Source organism: Vulpes lagopus, chromosome 2, assembly GCF_018345385.1.
Source record: "Vulpes lagopus strain Blue_001 chromosome 2, ASM1834538v1, whole genome shotgun sequence".
NCBI classification, from domain to species: domain Eukaryota; kingdom Metazoa; phylum Chordata; class Mammalia; order Carnivora; family Canidae; genus Vulpes; species Vulpes lagopus.
This window is the reverse complement of record NC_054825.1, coordinates 123313594-123335909: the sequence shown is the minus strand read 5'-3', so window position 1 is coordinate 123335909 and position 22316 is coordinate 123313594. Positions and strand designations below refer to the sequence as shown.

Sequence of the window (22316 nt, the reverse complement as noted above, 5' to 3'; positions counted from 1 at the left end):
TCCAGGCCAAGGGCTGTACAAGTGACTCGTGTGTTTGCTTGTAGGTAGCATAGTGAGCTTTTAAAAGAAAACAGGGGCTCCCGCAGGGCTCGGCGGTTGAGCATCTGCCTCTGGCTCAGGGCCTGATCCTGGAGTCCCGGGATCGAGTCCCACGTCTGCCCATCCTCGGCCTGTGTCTCTGCCTCTCTCCGTGTGTGTCTCTCATGAATGAGTAAATAACAATCTTAAAAAAAAAAAAAAAGAAAGAAAGAAAAGAAAAGAAGACAAAATACATAGCCAAGAGTTTCTGAAATAGCTGTGGGCATCACGGTTGGTTAGTCTGGAAACTAGTGAATTTTGGAACAGGTGTTTTATCCATGCGACAAATATTTACTCGGCCCTGAAGATGCTGAGCTCCGACTCAGGGAGAGATGGCCCTGGGGACACTGTGCAAACATGGGGGGCTGCCTAAGCTTGGGGGGGCAATACCCGACTGCTTGGTGGGGCAGGGGAGGAAGATGAGCCACTGTGTAGACAGGAGATCTTTGTCCTTCCCCCTCCTCCTCTCGCTCCACTGCCACCTCTCACCCACCGTGTTGCACAACTCCCCTCCTGGTGTCCCAGAGCCCCGGGACCAGGCCCGAGATGCAGGCAGCAGGCAGATGGGCTCAGCCACACCGCAGGGGAAGCAGCTGCAAGGACTCCAAGGCCTGGGTGCAAGGGGTGCCCTCCTGGAGGCCGGAGCGTCCTCCCTTCCTCCCCTCTCCTCCGAGTCCTTTATGAGACCTGGGAAGATGCTTCCAGTTCCCCAGGCAATTAGACCCACCTATCCCCCACCCCTCACCCCTTCGTGCACCTTAAGGAACTCGCTGGTGAGAAATCCTCCTGGAACACACCGAGCATGCCTTACCTGCAAGGTACCTCTATTTTTTGACTCTCTCTGATGTGTGGTATGTGTATGTGTATATATATATATATTGGCTGCAAGGAGGTTGAATGGCCATTGCCTACTCTCCTCTAGAGACTCCGAAGGTGTTTCTGATTGCTTTGCAAGTCCAAGCGGAGCCAGCAGTTATTATAGGACTTTGATTTGTCTGGTTGAGTTTTAGGATAAGCCGAAGTGGAAATGCTGTAAAATTAGAAATGTAAACAACAAACTATTAAATGTCTTTGTGTGTGTGTGTGTGTGTGTGTGTGCGTGTGTCTGTGTGTGTGTCCGTGTCTGTGTGTGTGTCCCTCAATTGCCTCCGGGCTCCTGTTTTAAGTGTGTCCACTGCAGCCGCGCACCGAAGCTGTGTGTAGACGCCGTGCTGCATGTGTGCTAGCCTCTGGGTTGCACATAGCGCACCTAGTTTATATTCTTGTTTAAATTACAAGAGCTGGAAAAAATAGGGGGGATCCCTGGATGGCTCAGCAGTTGAGCGCCTGCCTTGAGCCCAAGGTGTGATCCTGGAGACCTGGGATCGAGTCCCACGTTGGGCTCCCTGCGTGGAGCCTGCTTCTCCTTCTGCTGCGTCTCTGCCTCTCTCATGAATAAATACATAAATATCTTTAAAAATGAGTGAATAAATTAATTGAAAGAGCTGGAAGTTCTCTGCCCCTTAAGTGGATGGTAAGAACATTCCGGAGTAGCATTTAAAATATATTACCTAAAAGAATTTGGGTTCCAGAGAAATATTTTATACTGTGCAACTTTTTTACACACAGAGATTGTTTCCAGCTCATTATTTTTTGGTGCTTGCCAGATTATTTTTCCTACTTCAAGTATTGTTTCACTCTCTTCCATTTTCTTTTTGTAGGAACTGAAATGGTTATTTTCTCAAGACCATGGCAAGCAAAAGATTGAACTCCTAGCTCCCTTTCTCCCCACCCTGCTGCCTTCCTGCTACCCTCATAAAGGAGGCTAGAAGGTGGTCCATAAAAGTCAGGGAGATCCACAGCCAGCTCTGCCTCTGTGGTGAAAACAGATCTGAAAAACCCCCAGGAGCTGCCCAGATTGTGACTTCTAGAGAGCGCACACATGACTCTGCCCCCTTACAAATTAATGCATCATTTAAGATTTCTGAAATTTCAAGATGCATCCTCCCTCCTCTCCTACTGACTTTGATCGCGCCTTCCAAATACGTTTGAGCCATTGGTCTGATTCATTCAAATACAAACCATTTGGCAGAAAAAGATGACGGGAAGGAACAAGTTTCCAGTTAAAATATATTTTTTAAAGATTTTATTTATTTATGAGACACACACACACACACAGAGAGAGGCAGAAACACAGGCAGAGGGAGAAGCAGGCTCCATGCAGGGAGCCTGAAGTGGGACTCGATCTCCAGGATCACACCCCTGGCCGAAGGTGGAGCTAAACTGCTGGGCCAGGCCAACAGGTCTGGCCTCCAGTTAAAATAAAACTGCTTCAGCGCTCACTGGTTTACTCTGGTTCTATGAAGCCCCAACAGGTTTAACCTCCCCATTGTCAGCTTCTCAAGTTGGTTTCGCACAGTCTTTTACATATGTTCCACTTTTATTTTAACCATTTGGGCAGATGTTACTCGATTTTTGTGTGTGAGTTGACTTTTCTTGGATGACAGGAGGATGCGTTGATAAGAGCAACTTCTTTTTTTTGTTGTTGTTATTTTACCTTCTTATTCCAGAGCAAGAGATGACAGGTGCTTTGAGGAGAAAAAAAGACCTTATGGCACATCTTATTCATCCATTCATTCAATAAATAATGACTAAACACCTCTCATCCAGCAATTACTCAAATACAGGCATGGTCTCTGCCCTCATGAAATGTAGAGTTTGGCTAAGAAGACCTGTGTGTATTAAATATACACTCACAAGTGCATGGAGTGTGTTTATTAAATGTGTATCTATTAACTATCCAATCACAAGTGCACTGAGCTTTATAATGATGTATAAAGTACATGGGTATCGGGAGCCAATCAGGAAAACAAAAACTACCCGAATGCATTTTTTTAAATTGAAATATAGTTGACACATGATGATGCATCCGCTTCAGGTGTACAACATGCTGTGCTCACCACAGCGTAGGAGCTACTGTCGGTTGCCAGACTGCACTGTTATAAACCCATGGGCTCTATTATATGACATTATCCAACTATGTTATAATACCATGGACTATATTATAGAACCACGGACTATGCTATGCATTTTATCCTCTTGCCTTACTCATTCCCAAACGGGAAGCCTATATCCCCCACGCGCCTTCACTTATTTTGTCCATCCCCCACCCAATGTCTAACCCTCCGGCCACCATCAGTGAATCTCTGTATTTATGACTGTGTTTCTGCTTTTTGTTTGTTTATTCATTTGTTTGCTCTGTTTTTTTAAGTTCCACATAAAAATTCTATCATATGAAAAACGACCTGAGTTTGTAAAACAGCAGGACTTTATTGCTGGAGGATGGTTACACAGGAGATGAAAAACTGGGGTGCCTGGTGGCTCAGTGGTTGATCGGGCTCCCTGCCTGGAGCCTGCTTCTCTCTCTGCCTATGTCTCTGCCTCTCTCTTTCTGTGTCTGTCATGAATAAGTAAATAAAATCTTTTTTAAAAAAAAAAGGAGATGAAAAACTTAGAAGCCCAACAGGCCATCCAGGCCATCCAGAGGCAAGCAACACTGGCGAACCAGTGTTCCCCCCCTGTCTCAGCCTGAAGGGACAAAAGGTAGAGGCTGCACTATCTGAGCACAGGGGGCCATCACCTCTCGGGAGCTGGAGTCACTTTAGGAAACACAACTGCTGCCGCTCAGGGCACAGCTGTCAAGGAGATAGAACAGAGCATGTCATCTCTCTTCCCCTCACCATTCAGTTTCTCTCTGCTATTCCACATTGGCCCTAAACCAACTGGCAGTGGAGTTCATTCTTTTGCACAATAGAGCCAGACCTAGAAAGGAATTTGAGGGCAAATTGACCTGCACAGGAATATAAGACAGGAATTAAGAATACTGAACCCAACCCTGGGAATATAAACCTTGAACCCTCTAACTCCCTTTCTTTCTTTTTTTTAGATTTTATTTATTTATTCATGAGAGACAGAGAGAGAAAGAGGCAGAGACACAGGCAGAGGGAGAAGCAGGCTCCATGCAGGGAGCTCAACGTGGGGCTCGGTCCCAGGACTCCAGATCACGCCCTGGGCCAAAGACAGATGCTCAACCAGTGAGCCACCCAAGGATCCCCTGCTCACTCCCTTCCTCTACATGGGCCTGGTTGTGTTGCCACACAGGCAGAAATATTTGTTGGCAGACTTAAAATGCCCTTTCTTCTTTTTACTCAGACATAAATCTGAGTAAAGGAAAAAAAAAGTGGGACGTCTGAGTGGCTCAGGGGTGGAGCATCTGCCCTCAGCTCAGGTCATGATCCCAGGGTCCTGGGATCCAATCCCACATCGGGCTCCTCTCCCACTGCTGTGTCTCTGCCTCTCTCCCTCTCTCTGTGTCTCTCATGAGTAAATAAATAAAATCTTAAAAAAAAGGAAAAGAAAAAATGAGGTAGAAGAAGCTCTAAAAATGGTATAAGAAACCAAATGGAGGGAACATTTAAAAAAATATATAGCTCAGTATGCAGTACAGATACAAAAGAGAAACATAGCAATCACTGAAGCACTATAAAAAAATAATAACCCACAAGATTTGGGCTCCAATGATAACTTTTGCATTTAGAAGCTGGGAGGTCTTTGGCAATTTATTTAACTACTTGATCCCAATTTCCTCATCTATAAATTAAATCAGTGTCACGTCCTGTTCACTGGGTGAGCAGTCAGCTCTCAACTAAGTGTCTCAGGTGACAGTCTAATTCTACTGAATAGGACCTTAGTATAACATTTAAAATGTCATCATGCCAGTAGGTGAATCTTAAAATAATGGTTGAAACCAAAGAAGAATTTCATCCTGATTGAGTTTCCTCTGCGTGAATCAGAAAGACTAAAGTTGTAAACATTATATCTGTGTCAAATATCAAAATAATTTTGACATACGATGCATAATTTTGAATTTTTTTTTCGTAATTTTGAAAATTATGCCATCCTTTCCAGATCTTTACTGTAATATCTCCCGGTTATAAAACATCCCACGTCCTCTCTTTTTATGACTTTGATACTAAGGTAAGGGCTTTCTTCTGCTTTTGACTCCTTGCCATTAGGTACATAAATGACTCATCAGAAAGGCTGGTCTCATAATTTCTCAAGCTCCCTATTTCCAAAACCTTTCATCTCCACTTCACTTCAGTCTGACAAGCCTGAACTGCTTCACTTTGAAGATTAAATCCCAAGTCTCTACCTTTATCTAGATTCTTTCTTCCACATCGGTTTTCCTCCCCTATTTCTTGCACTTAAGCTTAGCCATCAGATAGCCTCTGGTTTCCTTTCCCCTTCTGGAATCTTTCAGTACGTGAGGGTGTCTTTTGGCTTCTCTTCCCTCTCTATTTAGCCTAATTCCATGCTCACACTTCACCTTTGCTCTTTTTTTTCTAGGACTTTTGAGTCCCTAAGCTCTTTAACCTTCCACTAACTTACGAAACCAGTCCATAAACTGATTATTATCACACCCACACTCTTCACTTCTATTCCTTAGAATATCTGATGTTACTGTACGTCGAGATAGTGCTGACTGGATATCATGAAATTCTTGCAATCTTTTCACCTCAATTTCAGGAAACGTAATTCTTTTCATGCAGACTCATAATCATATTCTCTGAAGAAATCTTAAGAAGTGGGACACCTGGTTAGCTCAGCGGTAGAGCGTCTGCCTTCGGCTCAGGTCCTGACCCTAGGATCCAGCTCCACATCGGGCTACCCAAAGGGAGCCTGCTTCTTCCTCTGCCTGTCTCTGCCTCTCTCTCTGTGTCTCTCATGAATAAATAAATAAAATCTTAAAAAAAGAAAAAGAAATCTTAAGAAATGTTTTTCTCTCCCTCCCTAGTCTCCCAGTCCCACAAGGGCTCCATTCAGTCTCAGTGGAAACTGTCTCATTTGACTTCTGTGGTCTTTAACCAATATTCTGAGGCTATTAATCCTGAGGCATCTCCCTGGCATGGCTAGACATACCTTTTATTAGTACTGCCGTATACGAGGGTGAGCAGAATCTGGGTCAGTGGCTGAGGAAAGAGAAGAGTAGAGGTGAGTTGGCATGAAAAAGTAATAGGCACTGTCGGTGTACTGTCCCTAATTTCCACACACGCCAGCACAATTTGTCACACTTGGTTTTTGAATCTTTGTCAAAGAGCTCCCCTCAGGCTGCCAAAACTCACTTTGTTGAAGCTGACATCAGGCCAAGACGGTAGGAAACGGACATCCCCAGGGTCACCTATCACTGAGTCACTGGTGTGGGGCTGTACATACTCCAGCTCTCCTCCTTTCTTAGAAGGGAGACTTCTTGTAGTATGGCTTTTGCACTGTTTTCCAGAGCTTTCCTGGGGATTAGGCTCTACATTCCTTCTGTGGTAGTGTGCTTACTGACACCTCGTGTGCTTCCTTCCACCTCATCTTGTTCCTGGTGACTTTCAAAAATCTGCTTGCACTGAATCCTCAGACTAAGGCCTGCTTCTGAGGAAACAAAACAAAACAAACAAACAAACAAAAGGCCCTGGAAAATCCTAATTGCAATCCCCTTGTACACATGAGAATCAATGCTTTAGCAATATCAGAGCCATATTTCAGAATGTACTTTATCTGTCCTGTCTTCCATCTCAAGACATACTGTAATACCTTCCTTTCATCAAAAGACACACGGTGGCTTTTCCAATTAATGTTTCCATCCTTTTCTACTTGGGGAAAAACTGTTGTTTCCCCCCTTGTCAAGCCTTCTTACTTCTTTATTACTTTCAACACCAAAATCCATAGAGATTCAAAGAGATTGCCCTCATTACAAAATAAACCAACAAACAACCCTCTGTCCCGTACTTCTTGTCCGAGCTCTTTTAGCTACCCTACCTTGCATCAACACAGCTAGAAGAGTGGTCTATAGCCTTTGCCTTCACTTCATCACCACCCTTTGGGTTTTTAATCATTTTTATTCTTTCTTCCCGATTTAATTAAAGTTACTGTCTCAAAAGTAATCAGTTTCAGGAGTCTTACTTCTAGAATGGCCACACCAGGAGTTTATGGATCCATCTCCAGCCAAATAAGCATAATTGGTAACAGTTGTTTTAAAAAGCCACAACTGTTTATTTATTTATTTTTAAAGATTTTATCCATTTATTCGAGAGGGAGAGAGAGAGAGACAGAGAGAGAGAGAATGCATACACAGAAGCAGAGGGAGAGGGAGAAGCGACCCCCTACTGAGCAGGGAGCCTGATGCAGGGCTCCATCCCCAAACCCGGAGATCATGACCTGAGCTGAAGGCAAACCCTTTACCAAATGAGTCACCCAGGTGCCCCCCCAAAAGCTACAACTATTAATGTATATGGCATTTGGCATAAGGGCATATAATAAATAAATACACATTTATTCAAGAAAATCTACTAAGACTCAGTAAGAAGAATGAGAATCTGGAGCATCTGAATCACAATCTCCTCCCTCCCCTCTTTGTTGACACTTAGTGTGAAAGAAACTTCACTCCAGACAAGAGCAGCCAAGAACATAGGGTTCCCTTGTTGCTTAACTGTTGTGCAACAGACAGCCTGCCAGCAATTATCAAATACAATAGCTACATTTTGTAGGGTTTAAATTCCAGGTGACTTCATGAGAAGTCAAAGCCTCCCTTCCCACCTAGACCCTATTCATAGGACAGAATAGGAATGTTGGAGCCGAGAGACTGAGACTTTGATTTCTCTCCTATCAGGTCATCTGGAGGGTGGAAATTCCACTATGGGAGAGGCAGCCAAGTGGGCCAGAGGCTACCACCTCTCATCAGTACTCTCTTCCTAAAGGAAGGGTACCATACTTAGAGAAATCTCGACTTCCAGTTCCACAGTTCAGAGATTTTTTTTTTTCATAGAAGAAAAAGATAGGTCTTTACAACAGAAAATTCTGTAGGTCTCCGGAATGAACTAATTCTATGTAAAGCACAGCGTGGGAAAGCTAAGGGTGCTCTTAAAAACAATCGAAGTGTGTTGGGGGTGAGAGTGACAAGTCAAAAAGTTTGCCAGTAAGTTTACCAGACAGAAACAGAGAAAGAGACACCTAAGAAAATCACTGTGGGGTCAAAGCAATCATCATACACTGGCTTCAGAACCACCTCTAAAATGAGGCCCAACTTTAACTGTCAAAGTGTGTACCAATTTAAGTTCAAGGGAATGGTAAAAACAAAAAAGTAGATCAACCAGCAATTAAAGGAGTCTAACATCAGCGGTTTACTGCCACCTTCAGTCCAGGGCCTGATCTTGGGGACCCGGGATCGAGTCCCACATCGGGCTCCCTGCATGGAGCCTGCTTCTCCCTCTGCCTGTGTCTCTGCCTCTCTCTCTCTCTTTCTGTGTCTCTTATGAATAAATACATCTTAAAAAAAAAAAAAGTGGCCCATGTACAGTTAAAAAAAAAAAAAGAAAGCAACAGAAACTTTGAGGGTCCAGATGTTGACTATAGCAAAGACTTCAAAGCAGCTATCATATCTTTGAAGAATTGAAGGAAATTATGTTTAAAAATCTATAGGAAGGCATGATAATGTCTCTTAAAATAGACATTATCAAAAGGGACAAAGAGGAATGCCTGGGTGGCTCGGCAGTTGAGTGCCTGCTTTCTGCTCAGGGCGTGATCCCGGGGTCCTAGGACCGAGTCCCACATCGGGCGCCCTGCAGGGAGCCTGCTTCTCCCTCTGCCTGTGCCTCTGTCTCTGTCTCTGTGTCTCTCATGAATAAATAAAGTCTCAAAAAAAAAAAAAAAGGAAAAAGACATTCTAAAAATAAAGATGGAAATTTTAAAGTTGCAAGCACAATAACCAAATATATGTGTATATATGTATATATATATATATATCACTACAGAGCTCAACCATAGATCTGAACTTGTGGAAGAAAGAATCGGCAAACATAAAAGAAAAGTTGGTAGATTAAACAACCCAAAAAACTAGTGAGGATGTGGCAACCCTCTTACATTGCTGGTGGGAATGCAAGCTGGTGCAGCCACTGTGGAAGACAGAGTGGAGGGTCCTCAAAGAATTAAAAATAGAGCTACCCTAGGACCCAGCAATTGCACTACTGGGTATTTACCCCAAAGGACACAAAAATACAGAGTCAAAGGGATACACATGCCCCAATGTCTATAGCAGCATTATGAACAATGGCCAAACTATAGAAAAAGCTCGAATGTCCTCAACTGAACAAAGAAGATGTAGTATTAAAAAAAAAAGATGTAATATATATATAAAATAATATATATTATATTACATTATATATATAATGTAATATATATAATATATATATTATATATATAGGGATATTGCTCAGCCATCAGAAAGAATGACGTCTTACCATTTGCAATCATGTTTTTGGAGCTGAAGTGTATTATGCTATGCAAGATACGTCAGTCAGAGAAAGACAAATACCTTATGATTTCACTCATATGTGGAATTTAATACATAAAACAGATGAACATATGGGAGGGGGAAGAAAAAGAGAGAAAAGGGAACAAACCATAATATATATATATATATATATATATATATATATATATATAATGTTTTTGATTCCTTTGGATGTATTTCTAGAAGTGAAATTGCTGAATCAAATGGTAGTTAGATTTTTTTTTTTAATTTTTAATTTTTTGAGGACCCTCCACACTGTTTTCCATAGTGGTACAATGTTTCCCATTTACCTATTTACAGGTCCACCAACAGTGCCCAAGGTCATGCCAGCAGGCTGTCTCTGGCCTTTTGGATGATGCCTATTCTAACCTTATAGGCATGAGGTGATATTTCACTGCGGTTTTAATTTGCACGCTTAAAAAAAAAAAAAAGATTTTATTTACTCATGAGAGACACAGAGAGAGAGGCAGAGAGATAGACAGAAGGAGAAGCAAGCTCCATGCAGGAAGCCTGATGTGGGACTCAATCCCTGGACCAGGATCACACCCTGAGCCAAAGGCAGACACTCAACCACTGAGCCACCCAGGCATTCCTAATTTGCACTCTCCTAATGCCTAGTGATGTTGCATATCTTTTCATGTGCCTATTAGTCTTTTGAATATCTTCTTTGGAGAAATATCTCTTCAGGCATTCTGCTCATTTTTGGTCTTATCTGGATTTCTTTTTGTTTTTGTTTCTGTTTTTGCTACTGAGTGGCATAAGTTCTTTATATATTTGGGGTATTGACCCTTTCCCAGATACATAGGGTGTGTATATTTTTTTCTCCTTTTCAGGTTGTCTTTTCATTTTTTTGATGGCTTCTTTTGTGTGCAGAGGTTTTTTTTTTTTATAAATTTTTAAAAAATTTTTATTTATTTTTGATAGTAAGAGAGAGAGAGAGAGAGAGGCAGAGACACAGGCAGAGGGAGAAGCAGGCTCCATGCACCGGGAGCCCGACGTGGAATTCGATCCTGGGTCTCCAGGATCGCGCCCTGGGCCAAAGGCAGGCGCCAAACCGCTGCGCCACCCAGGGATCCCAGAGGTTTTTTAGTTTGATGTAGTTCCACTTGTTTATTTTTTATTTTGTTGCTCTGCTTTAGGTCTCATATTTAAAAAATTACTATGAAGATCCTTGTCTTTTTATGCCTTGTCATACTATTTTGCTGGCTGTAACATTACAGTACAGGGTTAAATCAGGAAGTGTGATGACTCCTGCTTTGTTCTTTGTCAAGATTTCTTTGGCTATTTGGGGTCTTTTGTGGTTCTATGTAAATTTTAGGAGTTTTTTTTTTTTTTTTACTTCTCTAAAAAAATGCCATTAGAGTCTTGATAGGGACTGCATTAAATCTATAGATGGCTTTGGGAGTGTTGATATTTTAAGAATTATTAATTCCATCAGTCCATGAACAGAGGATACTGTTCATTTATCTGTGACTTCTTTAATCTCTTTCCTCAACGTCTTGCAGTTTTTAGAGTAGAGATCTTTCACGTCATTAAATTTATTCCTAAGTATTTTATTATTTTTGATGCTACTGGATATAGAATTATTTCTTTTTCAGAAAATTTGTTTTTGGTGTATAGAAATGGTACTGATTTTTGTATGCTAATTTCATATACTGCAACTTTGCTGAATTCATTCATTAGATCTAACAGTTTTGCCAGATGGTTAAGTCTGGAGCTGGATGATGAGCAACCACTGACAAAATCAGTTCTTCTCGGCATTGTAGGAAACAACCACTGGAATCCCTAATCAGATTTGTTGCTCAGCCCTCCACTCCCACTAAATTAAATCAGTTAAATATAGCAGCATTCTTTCTCCATCCCCTGCTCCTTTGGTACGCATGCTATCCATTAGAAAGCAAGGGAAAATTTTCCCTATAAGTTCTCTTATGGGCCGATTCCTAACACAAAATAGGATGCAAGTTTCTTGCATTCACCTATTTTGCTCTTACTGTGTGATCCCCAGTCTGCAACACCCTTCTTCTAGCTCCAAGTCTGTCTTTTTCTGGTATTAAACCATTGGTCAGTAGCTTATTGGCTTTCCTTGTCTGTTTTTTTACACAGGACTCCACAAAGCCTGGCTCATTTGTCCACCCCAAAGTGGATAATAATGGGCAACTGAGAAGACCACATAACCACCAAGAAATGAGCAGAATATAGTAGCATCATTCCTGTTAGCCTTAGAGGAGAGTTTTAGGGATGCCATATATTGACATCTTATTAGGAGAGGTGTCCAAAATACTGAGTAAAATTGTATTAAGCTTCTTTGGTTGAACATCTCAAAAAGAAATATCTGCACTTTAGCTGAAGTATCTTAAAAGCATACGACTCTCCAATATCCCACTCCAGATCTAAGTGAATCTAGCAGTGAAACCATACTTTGTGGAAAAGTGCCTCTTCCACAACAGCTGAGAAACAACTAAGAGCCTTCAACCAAGAGCCTGCATAAGTTCATGCATAATGATTTAGTTGGTTGGTACACTTCCTGGGTCCTGACTAGTAAGTTCCAAGAACAAAGTGACTTGCTACTTTTGTCTCCAGGAATCATCTAGTTGGGTAGTCTTGTTGTGTCTAGAGGCCATGAGTTTCACTTTGGTCGTGTCTTATTAGACTGTCCTGGGCCAAGAACTATGCAGATCATCCAGGGTAATCTATCTCAAGATTCTAAACTTAGCTACATATGCAAAGTCTGTTTTGCCTGTTAAGGTAATTTATTCACAGTTTCTAGAGATTAGAACATGAACAGATTTGAGTGCCTACCACACAAACACTATCTGCTAAAGGGTAAATACAACACAGTCAAAATGTTCTTTGTTTTCCTATCATTTGTAATGTACATTGTTGGAGATCAAAATTGATTTCAAAAAGGTAACCAAATCATATATCGGTAATGCCACTATGATGGAGTTCAAAAATTTCATGTATTTTAAATATTCTGAAATTAATTCTCAGCAGTTGAGCATCTACCTTCAGCTCAGGGCGTGATCCCAGAATCCGGATTGTGTCTCATACTGAATTCCCTGCGGGGAGTCTGCTTCTCCCTCTGCCTGTGTTTCTGCCTCTCTCTCTCTCTCTCTCTCTGATGAATAAATAAATAAACTTTTTGAAAAATAATGATAAGGGGCAGCCCGGGTGGGCTCAACGCCGTTGAGCATCTGCCTTGGAGTCTGCTTCTCCCTCTGCCTGTGTTTCTGCCTCTCTCTCTCTCTCTCTGATGAATAAATAAATAAACTTTTTGAAAAATAATGATAAGGGGCAGCCCGGGTGGCTCGGCCGTTGAGCATCTGCCTTGGAGTCGGGTCATGACCCTGGAGTCCCGGGGGGTCGAGTCCCCCATCGGGCTCCCTGCATGGAGCCTGCTTCTCCCTCTGCCTGGGTCTCTGCCCCTCCCTCCCTCCCTCCCTCCCTCTCTCTCTCTCTCTCTGGGTCTCTTATAAATAAATACATAAAATCTTAAAAAAAAAAAATTCTGAGAACTCGCAAGTTACTAAATGCTTGTTAAAAAGATAAAGCCTAAAAAAAAAAAAAAAAAAAAAAAAAAAAAGATAAGGCCTGAATAGTTGGTCTTGGTCTGCACGCCTCAGTCCGCAAAGGCACATTGGGTTGCACCCCGACAGCACCAGGCCCCCGCCCCGCCCGGCCCGCCGCCCCTGCAGCCCGCGCTCAGTGCAGCGCAGGTGGCTCCCGCCCTGCTGGCTCTGCGCCTGCACCCCTGCGGCTGCGCACCCCGCCTCCGCGCGCCTCCCGCCCCCCGCGGGCTCGGCCTCTGCGGCCGCGGTCCTCATGCGTGACCCGCCGTCCCCACCCGATCCCACCCGGCCCCACCCGCTCCCGTCCGGGCAAGGCCCGCAGCCCTTCGCAGGCGGCCAGGGCCCCGCTCTCGGCGCCCGGAGGTCCCTGCGCGGCCGCTGCGCTCGCTGCGCTGCGCCCCGGCGGGTCCTGCCACCAATACTTTTCCGGCTCAATAACGCAGAAAAACATGTTCAAGAACTAACTGCTTCTATTTTTTTTTTTTTTAAGATTTTATTGATTTATTCATGAGAGAGACACAGGCAATGGGAGAAGCAGGCTCCACGCAGGGAGGGCAATGCGGACTCGATCCTGGGGCCCCGGGGTCACGACCTGAGCCCAAGGCAGGTGCCCAACCGCTGAGCCTCCCAGGCGTCCCTGATTATTATTTTTCTTTTTATTTTTTTTAATTTTTATTTATGATAGTCACAGAGAGAGAGAGAGAGAGAGAGAGAGAGAGAGAGAGGCAGAGACACAGGCAGAGGGAGAAGCAGGCTCCAAGCAGGGAGCCCGACGTGGGACTCGATCCCGGGTCTCCAGGATCGCGCCCTGGGCCAAAGGCAGGCGCCAAACCGCTGCGCCACCCAGGGATCCCTGATTATTATTTTTCAAAAATTTTATTTATTTATTCATAAGAGAGAGAGAGAGAGCGAGGCAGAGACACAGCAGAGGGAGAAGCAGGCTCCATGCTGGGAGCCCTACGCAGAACTAGAACCCGGGACCCCGGGGTCACGCCCTGGGCTGAAGGCGGCGCTAAACCGCGGAGCCACCCAGGGTCCCCGTATTTATTTATTTAAATTAAGATCTTATTTATTCTCGAGACACCGAGACACGGACGCCCCGCGGCGAGCCAGACGCGGGACTCGATCCCGCGCCGCCGCGGTCCCGCGGGGAGCCGAAGGCCAACGCTCCGCCGCGGCCCCCGCCCCGCGCCCCGGAAGTCAGCGCCGTCGGTCCTTCCATCCCGTGCCCGGGGAAGCGCGCCTGGGCGGGACTTCCGGCGTCGGAGGTGCCCGCGGCGGGGAGCCGGACACGCGGGCGGAACGGACGGGCGGCGGCGGCCGCGCGCGCGGAGCCGGGCGGAGGGGGGCGGAGGGGAGCGGAAGGAGGGCGCGCAGAGCGGAAGTGGGAGGAGGGGCGGGCGGGGCGCTGTGTGCCGCGGGGGCCGCGGCGGGCGGCGGCCGCGGAGGCCCAGTGCCCTCTGCCGGGCGGCGCGGGGAGGACGTGAGATCCCACAGTGTCACTTAAATTCGTTCCGTGGTGAGAGGGCTCAGCAGGGCCTCGCGGAGGGAGGGAAAAAAAGAAAAAAAAAAAAGTTGCTGATTGCATAATGACCCCCCCCCCCCCGGTCCCGCCTCGTCGCGGTTCCGCCCTCGGCCCGGAGCAGCCGCGGGCGCTGCGGATGCCGGAGGCGCGGACACGGCAGGTCGCGCGGGGGCAGCGCGGGGCCTCGGTCGGAGGGGCGGCCCGGGGAGCGCGGTTCTGAAGCCCGCGGGGGGCGGGAGGACCGCTTAAAAGAGCTGCTCCGGCCTGGACCTGCCACTGCCTGACCTGCGGGAGAGGCGGGCGGATGGAGCCGCGGCCCGGTGAGTGATGCTGTGGCCGGGCCCCGCGGTCCCCCGTCCCCCCGCCCTCCCCGGTGGGGGCCTCGCCTCGCGAGATGCGGTGGGAGGAGGCTGCGGCCGCGGCCGGAGGGGCGAAGGGTCCCCCCCGGGGGGGGGGAGGGAGAGGGGCGGCCCGGGCCGTGACCCCGCGGCCCCGGGGTCGAGCCCCGGCGGGCGCCCTGCCTGGGCCTCTCTGTCTCTCTCTCTCTCCCCCTCTGTGGCTCCCGTGAATAAATCCAATAAAATCTTAAAAAAAGAAAAAAAAAATTAAACCGATTATGTGAGCCTTAATGAAAATAGTGTGCAAGCAGGCGGTAGGAGTAGGTGGAAAGGGAAATGGGAACTTGAAAGACAGGTCTGGAATAGTGGCGGCTTTCTGTTGTTGTTGTTGTTGTTGTTGTCGTTGTTTAGGACCTGCTCCTCCGGCTGTGGGAGTATATGCATTCATGTTCACTTGTGGATTCCGTGATTCAGGCAGATGGTACAACGGGTTATGTGTGGCTTTCCGGGGGGGGGGAGAGATTTGTTCGTTTAAAGGTTTAATTTAATTTAATTTAATTAATTAATTAATTAATTTATTTGAGAAAAGAGAGCAGGAGCAGGACGGAGAGGCGGAGGGAGAGGGAGAAGCTGACTCCGCAGTGAGCAGGGGTCTGAGGCTCGGCTCGGTCCCAGGACCACCCCCCACTCCACCCCCCGGGGTCACAGCCTGGGCCCCAGGCTCAACCCGCTGGGCAACCCAGGCAGCCCTGCATGCCGCTTTTTTTTTTTTTTTTTTAAGATTTTATTTATTTATTTAGGAGAGACACACAGAGAGAGAGGCAGAGACACAGGCAGAGGGAGATGCAGACTCCAGCCCCATGTGGGACTCGATCCTGGGACTCCAGGATCACGCCCTGAGCTGAAGGCAGGTGCTAAACCCAGGGATCCCCTCTGCATGCGGCTTTTTATTTTATTTTATTTTATTTTATTTTATTTTATTTATTTATTTTATTTATTTATTTATGATAGTCACACAGAGAGAGAGAGAGGCAGAGACACAGGCAGAGGGAGAAGCAGGCTCCACGCACCGGGAGCCCGACGTGGGATTCGATCCCGAGTCTCCAGGATCGCGCCCTGGGCCAAAGGCAGGCGCCAAACTGCTGCACCACCCAGGGATCCCTGCATGCGGCTTTTAAGAGAAAAGCTAGCTTATTCCTCGTGCAAGGAGGGGAAGAGTGTTTGAAAACCTTTGCAGAGCTTGAACCAAAACGGGAGAGAGTAGCACAGGTGGTCTCAGGTGTCCACAAGGCCCTCCTCTCTCACCCTCCTCCAGTGGCTTGGAGGACAGCTCTTTGAGCTGACAGGGACCGTCTGTGACAGGACAGCAAAGCATCGTGCACGGCGGATTTTAGACGTATGTTTTGTCTAGAGGAAAGTTTGCAAACTCAGGATTTTGTCAGAACTTCCTCGTTGCCATATCATTCTGGAAGAAACGCAATGTGCTGATTGTTTAACCCCGTGCTTACCTGGAATCTGAACCTCAGCCCTTTGGTACCGTCAGATACTGTCATGGTTTAAGAGTGGCCGATGCTTGCCCATCTCCTTAGCACTGGACTCTTGTCTAATTTGCTCTTTGGGTTTAGAATTGGCGTGAGAGTGTACTTACTAGGCTCTTACCAACTTTCCAGAATTGGGTCTGTAAACCTGAGATCTGCAAACCTAGTCGGCCTAAGCAATGCCCTTGAGTTTTTGTGCTGCTCCTCCATGGCACAAAGGAACAGAAGGAGAGGAGAGCAGAAGGGAGACTTCGTAGTGCAAGGGGAATAGGAATGGGAAAGGAGAGAAGAAATGGAACTCATAGAAGGATACTTGCAGTGTGTATTATAAGATTTCCTTGGAAAAATCAGCATATCAAAGATGTCGAATGAGGCAAAAGTATTAGTTATGTGTATATTTAATTTTGTAAGGACTTAAAGGTCAGGTGATCATAGATCTGCTGGCGTCCACACAATTTGCCCTTTTGCTGTTGGATATTGGAGAGGTGACGTGTGAGTACGGGACAGGCTCCTTACAGAAGAGAGGGCATATTGTTCATTCATTTTGTTATCCCACAAAAATAATTTAAAAAGGCCAATCATTTTGTAAGCCTTATTCCTTATTTTCTAGTTTAACTCTTTGTTCTTTTCCCTAAACAGAATATTGTGGAGAACAGGCAGATTTAGTTTTCCAAAATAGCCATTGAAGTTCTTATCACTTTTTTTTTTTTTTTTGGTACTTGGTTGAATGTTGAAGTCGTGGTAAATATGGAAAAGATCAGGACCTCAGCTTCAGCTGAGTTTCCATTGCTTTTCCATTCTATATCTGACGTCTCCAGGGGCACGACATGCACAGAGCAAATCCAGGCAAAGCAAGTTTGGGCATATTGCCTTTGGCTCTGACTTTGTGTATGCACCTTTCAGTTTCGTGAACTGACCTGATGAGTGGTCTTGAGAGCTTATTTTCCCTACACTAGAAACAGGCCTAAGGAACCCTGAGCCCTGCTCTAGTTGATCTTCAGATGGGACGAGGTAAAGGCAGCCCCGGGTTCTTTTTACTACATAAGCCTCTTAGAGTGAAAGAGGGAGAACAGAACTAAGAAAATCCAAAATAACAGCAGTTCCAGGGCAAGTAGTTTCACTTTGCTGTCTAGTACACAAAGCTCCACACTGCATTACTGGACTTTAGCTCAAAACCAGCATCCTCCTTTGGAAGGTGAAGGTGAAGGCAAAAATAGGTCAGATCTCGGGTTCTCCAAGTTTGCCACTGACAGTCACTCCTATTAACCTCAGTATCATAGGGTAAATTGCCTCTCATCCTGAGAAAGTTAGCGAACGTGATAGGCTAGACCTGACCTACGATTGCTCTTGTGAGAAAAGTCTTGTTAACTAGTTAAAGGACAAAGAACATTACTGATCAGATCCTTGTGAAATATATATTGCCAGCTATACGTATTGTAGATAGAGTGATGTCTTATTATTTGTCACTTCATTTCTTTAAAAGTATTAATATTTTTATTAGTGAAACAATAGAGATTATGTTGTATGCAAAGCCACTTTGTAAACGTGAAAAGGAAATCGTACCCCTGCACGGCTGTAGCTACATATCCTAGAAACCCAACAGTGAGATAAACTTTTTCTATTTTGCAAATAGAGATTTTATATTTAGTTTAAAAATTAGTAGGTACTGTAATCCCTAGACAGTAATAACCACACTGGAGGTCATTTAGTTCCACAAATATTAAATGTGAAACTGTATGCTAAAGGCTGTGAATAAGACGCAGTCCTGCCCATAAGAGTTTTTTAACTTACTGGAGGCAGGAGCTTCATTTCTAATTCTCTATTGTCTAGTTTCTGATTGTACACTGGTTTTTAAGAAATAGCCCTACCTCTAATAAGGACTCTTTAGTAGTTGTCAGACCTGCCGGACTTCAGACGCCTTTGTAGCCACTCCACTATTTCTTTGTTTAATAATCTTCTACGTAAAGAAATAGAGTGTTTATGAAATGAATTTTGAAATTGACCATATGGAAAATTGGGAGAGATTAATGGTAAAGGCAGAGACAACACCGCTTAACCACCAGGAATGTTTAAAGTTGGCCTCAGTTGTTGGTGCTCATCCATGCTCCTGAGTGCCTGGGCATCTGTCTTATTGATAGAGGCAAGTCTGGCAGATTGTACCATTTCATTTCAGAAATGAAAGATTAAAAAAAAAAAAAAACACAACAGACTTTTTTTCCCAAAGATTTTATTTATTCATGAAAGACACAGAGAGGGAGAGGCAGAGACACAGGCAGAGGGAGAAGCAGGTGCTCTGTGGGGAGCCTGATGCAGGACTCGATCCCAGGGCCCCTGGGTCGCCATCTGAGCTGAAGGCAGACGCTCAACCCCTGAGCCACCCAGGCATCCCAAGAGACTGTGTTTTGATAAACTAAGCTCCTAAAACATGGAAGAAATGTCAGTTTGTTAGCCTTGATATTTACTAGTTAGTGCCCTTCCAGTAGGGAAGAAAGGATAAATTGTGGAGTAGAGAGTAAGACCATAAGGAACTTTACAGTAACAGTAAAGTTACGGCGGTTGAGAGTCGCAGCACTTAGGATAGCAAGTTAGGACGCCTTTTTTATTGGAAAAATGGCATAAAGGTCTTATTCGTGGGTGGTGTTTTCAAAGACAACAAGCACCTCACTCACTATCATGCTTTTTGTTAAACTCTCTACCATGTATCACAGCACATTAGGTCATATTGTATCTAATATGAATTACATTTTAGTCTTTTAGAGGAGATTTAAGGAACATTTTGGTCTCCTTGATACTGGTATTCAAAGTTATCTTATTGAAGAAATTTTGAAACACTGTTCAACACCAAGTTTCTAAAGTATATCTGTGTAGGGGATTGCTTTCCACTGTGTAATATTTTTAGATACTTACACAGTTGCAAGTGTTCTGCTGAGACACTTTAACAGTGTCTTTGAAGTGTCCTTTGAAGGTGAAACAATTTAAAGTGGAAGAGAGATCATATTGTAATCTTTTTTAGATGACTTGTTCTCCATCTGCTTTTGAGACCATTTTATAACTCACATAGTAGAGATATTTCTAAAGGTATAAAACAAGCTTGCGGTATTCCGTTTGCCAACCTGATGATTTATTTTCATGAAGCATTCAAGTACCTGTTTGTGTTGAGCACTAATACTAGGCACTAGTGACAGAGGGTATGTGCCTTAGAGAACTACTCTCAGGAAGCTTCCATCTGGTGAGAGAGGCAAATGAAAAATAACATTAAAATGATGTGTAAAGTATGTTGAAATGTAATCATATGCTATCTTGGGATGGGATAAGTAAAAGGAATAATTATCTCTGCTTAGGAAATCACTTAAGGAGGAAATTTAGGAATTTAGTTTTTAAAGATGATTAGGTACTTACCAGGTCAGTGAAGAAGGAAAGATATTATATTGGGGATGTCGTAATGTAAAATAGCATGGTAAATTTGTGGAATTCTAGTTGTTTGGTGTCGATGTAGACTGTAGGTAGAGATGTTATGAGAGACTCAAGATATCAATAAGGGCCCAATGAAAATGAGCATTGGACTTGATCTTTTTATTAGTAGAAGCTATTGAAAAACAAAACAAAACAAACAAAACAAAACAAAAACCTTGCTACACCTGGGTGGCTCAGCAGTTGAGCGTCTGCCTTTGGCTCAGGCCATGATCTTGGAGTCCTGGGATCAAGTCCCACATCAGGCTCCCCACAGGGAGCCTGCTTCTCTCTCTGCCTGTGTCTTTGCCTCTCTCTCTCTCTCTGTGTGTGTCTCTCATGAATAAATAGATAAAATATTTAGTGTATTCATAAAATAAAATGCAGCAGTGGGAGGAATGGGCCATTTAGACACTAATGTGATGTCACAAAAGGTTGAAACCAGGGACAGAAGAATCTATACTATTCGTATAAAATTAAAAAACAAAACAAAAAACTAATCTAGGGTATTAGAAGTCAGAGTAATTATTATTTTTTTTGAAGATTTATTTATTTATCAGAGACACACACAGAGGCAGAGACATAGGCAGAGGGAGAAGCAGGCTCCTTGGGGAGCCTGATGTGGGATTTGACCCCGGGACTCTAGGATCGCACCAGCAGCCAAAGGCAGCCACTCAATTGCTGAGCTGAGCTACCCAGGCGTCCCAGTCAGGGTAATTATCATTCTTATTTGGAGTTGTGATTGAGAGGACACAATAGACCTTCTGAGCTTCATGGTTTTTTTTTTTTTTTTTTTTTTTTTTTTTTTTGGTTTTTGGTTTTTATCACATTCTGTTTCTTAATCTGGGTGTCATTGACTTGAATGTATTTACCTTGTGAAATTCATTGAGCTATAATTTGTGATTTGTATACTCTTCTGAATGTTTTATGTCAACAAAAAATGCTTACATACGGCAAAAACCATTACGGCAGAAATGACATTATCCAGGATGTATATATAAGTGAGAAGAGTAACAAAATTCTGGGGAGCACAGGAAACCATACACACATTCCTTTTTTTTTTTTAAATTAAAAAAAAAATCTATTTATATTGATTCTGTGCAGTATTTACTCCCAGGCCATAAGTTTTTGTTTCTTCAGTTTCTCCTGGGATATCTTTTTCTTCTGTGCAACCTCCTCTCCTGGTTTAGGAACAATCTGCTCTTTTTCAGTAAGAATCATCTCGATGTGGCAGGGAGAGCTCATGTATGGGTTAATCTGGCCATGAGCCCTGTAAGTCCTTGGGGGCTTTGTTCACCTGGATGTGCTCAATGACCAGAGAATTTACATCTAAACCCTTAAGTTCAGCATTACTCTCTGCATTTTTAAGCATGCCATGCACACATTCCTATTTCTTTCCCCATATTCCTCAGCTTTTTCTATGAAAGCACTGCATAAGGAAGAATAATGCTAAGAATGAAATTTCTATTAGAGAATAAGATTACTTTTGTAACATTTCTGCATAGAGACTGTTTCCAAGGGGACATTGGACTGAATTTATTCTTAGATTTTGCAAAAGTTAAAGAGTTGGAGGAAGAACTCCTATCATGAGAAAGACTTACCAGGAGGCCAGAGATGGTGCTAAACACAAAACAGCAACATTTTTGTCAACCATCTGGGTGTATTGGATACCAGTAAATGTACTGTAATACATCATCATCTCTCAGCGATGTACTGAAATGGTATACTTTGTGAATTATTTGGTTTGAGAAAGAGGGAAAAGGAAAGGATTTCCATACCCACTGTCTCCTCAGAGTGCCTTTAGAAGTGGGAAGTGGTCCCAATTAAACAAAAAAAGTCTGTTAACATATAATATTAGAAAAGCATTCATCTGGACTACTGCATATTTCTTTCTGTTTTCCAGAAATGGCAGGAAATCTTCTGAAGACATCATCTTTGTCTGTAAGGACAAAATTACTACATCAAACAGGATTGTCCCTTTATAATACATCTCATGGCTTCCATGAGGAAGATTTAAAAAAAAAACTTCAACAGTTTCCTGGTGGATCCGTTGACCTTCAGAAGGAAGACAATGGCATTGGTATTCTTACCCTGAACAACCCAAGTAAAATGAATGCTTTCTCAGGTATAGAGGTCTTTCTTTTGCTAAATAGTGACTCTAACTCTAAGCTGCTATCACATTTTTATCTCTACTCTGGTGATGGAATTCTTGAAAGTTGTGGTATTCTTAGAACATACATACAGAGAACACTTGAAACCATCATTTTAACCGGGAACACTTTTTTAAAACTAATTCTGAATATTTTAATTTTTTAAAATCCGTAAATATGGTTGTTAATAGAAAGGAAACTTTCAAATTAACCTTGATTATTTTTTCCATTGACAGTTACTAACTTCCTAATGACTTCATTTGTTGAGCTGATGTCACTGGGAGACAAAGGGAAG

The 22316-nt window shown here is 43.8% G+C and overlaps 1 protein-coding gene across 6 annotated transcripts in view; it reads left to right on the top strand.

The window, feature by feature from the left end:
- Positions 1-22316, top strand: part of ECHDC1 (ethylmalonyl-CoA decarboxylase 1) — a 79431-nt gene that overhangs the window by 271 nt on the left and 56844 nt on the right. The window contains exons 1-2 of one of the 6 annotated variants that reach the window (XM_041746640.1): positions 605-896; positions 21775-21996. In XM_041746640.1, coding sequence (XP_041602574.1) covers positions 881-896; positions 21775-21996 — 238 coding nt within the window. In that variant the 5' untranslated portion in view covers positions 605-880. Of the gene's footprint in view, positions 1-604; positions 897-14411; positions 14540-14560; positions 14866-15728; positions 15791-21774; positions 21997-22316 lie in introns of those variants that run through there. The other 5 variants (XM_041746642.1, XM_041746638.1, XM_041746644.1 and 2 more) reach the window with 5 other exon arrangements.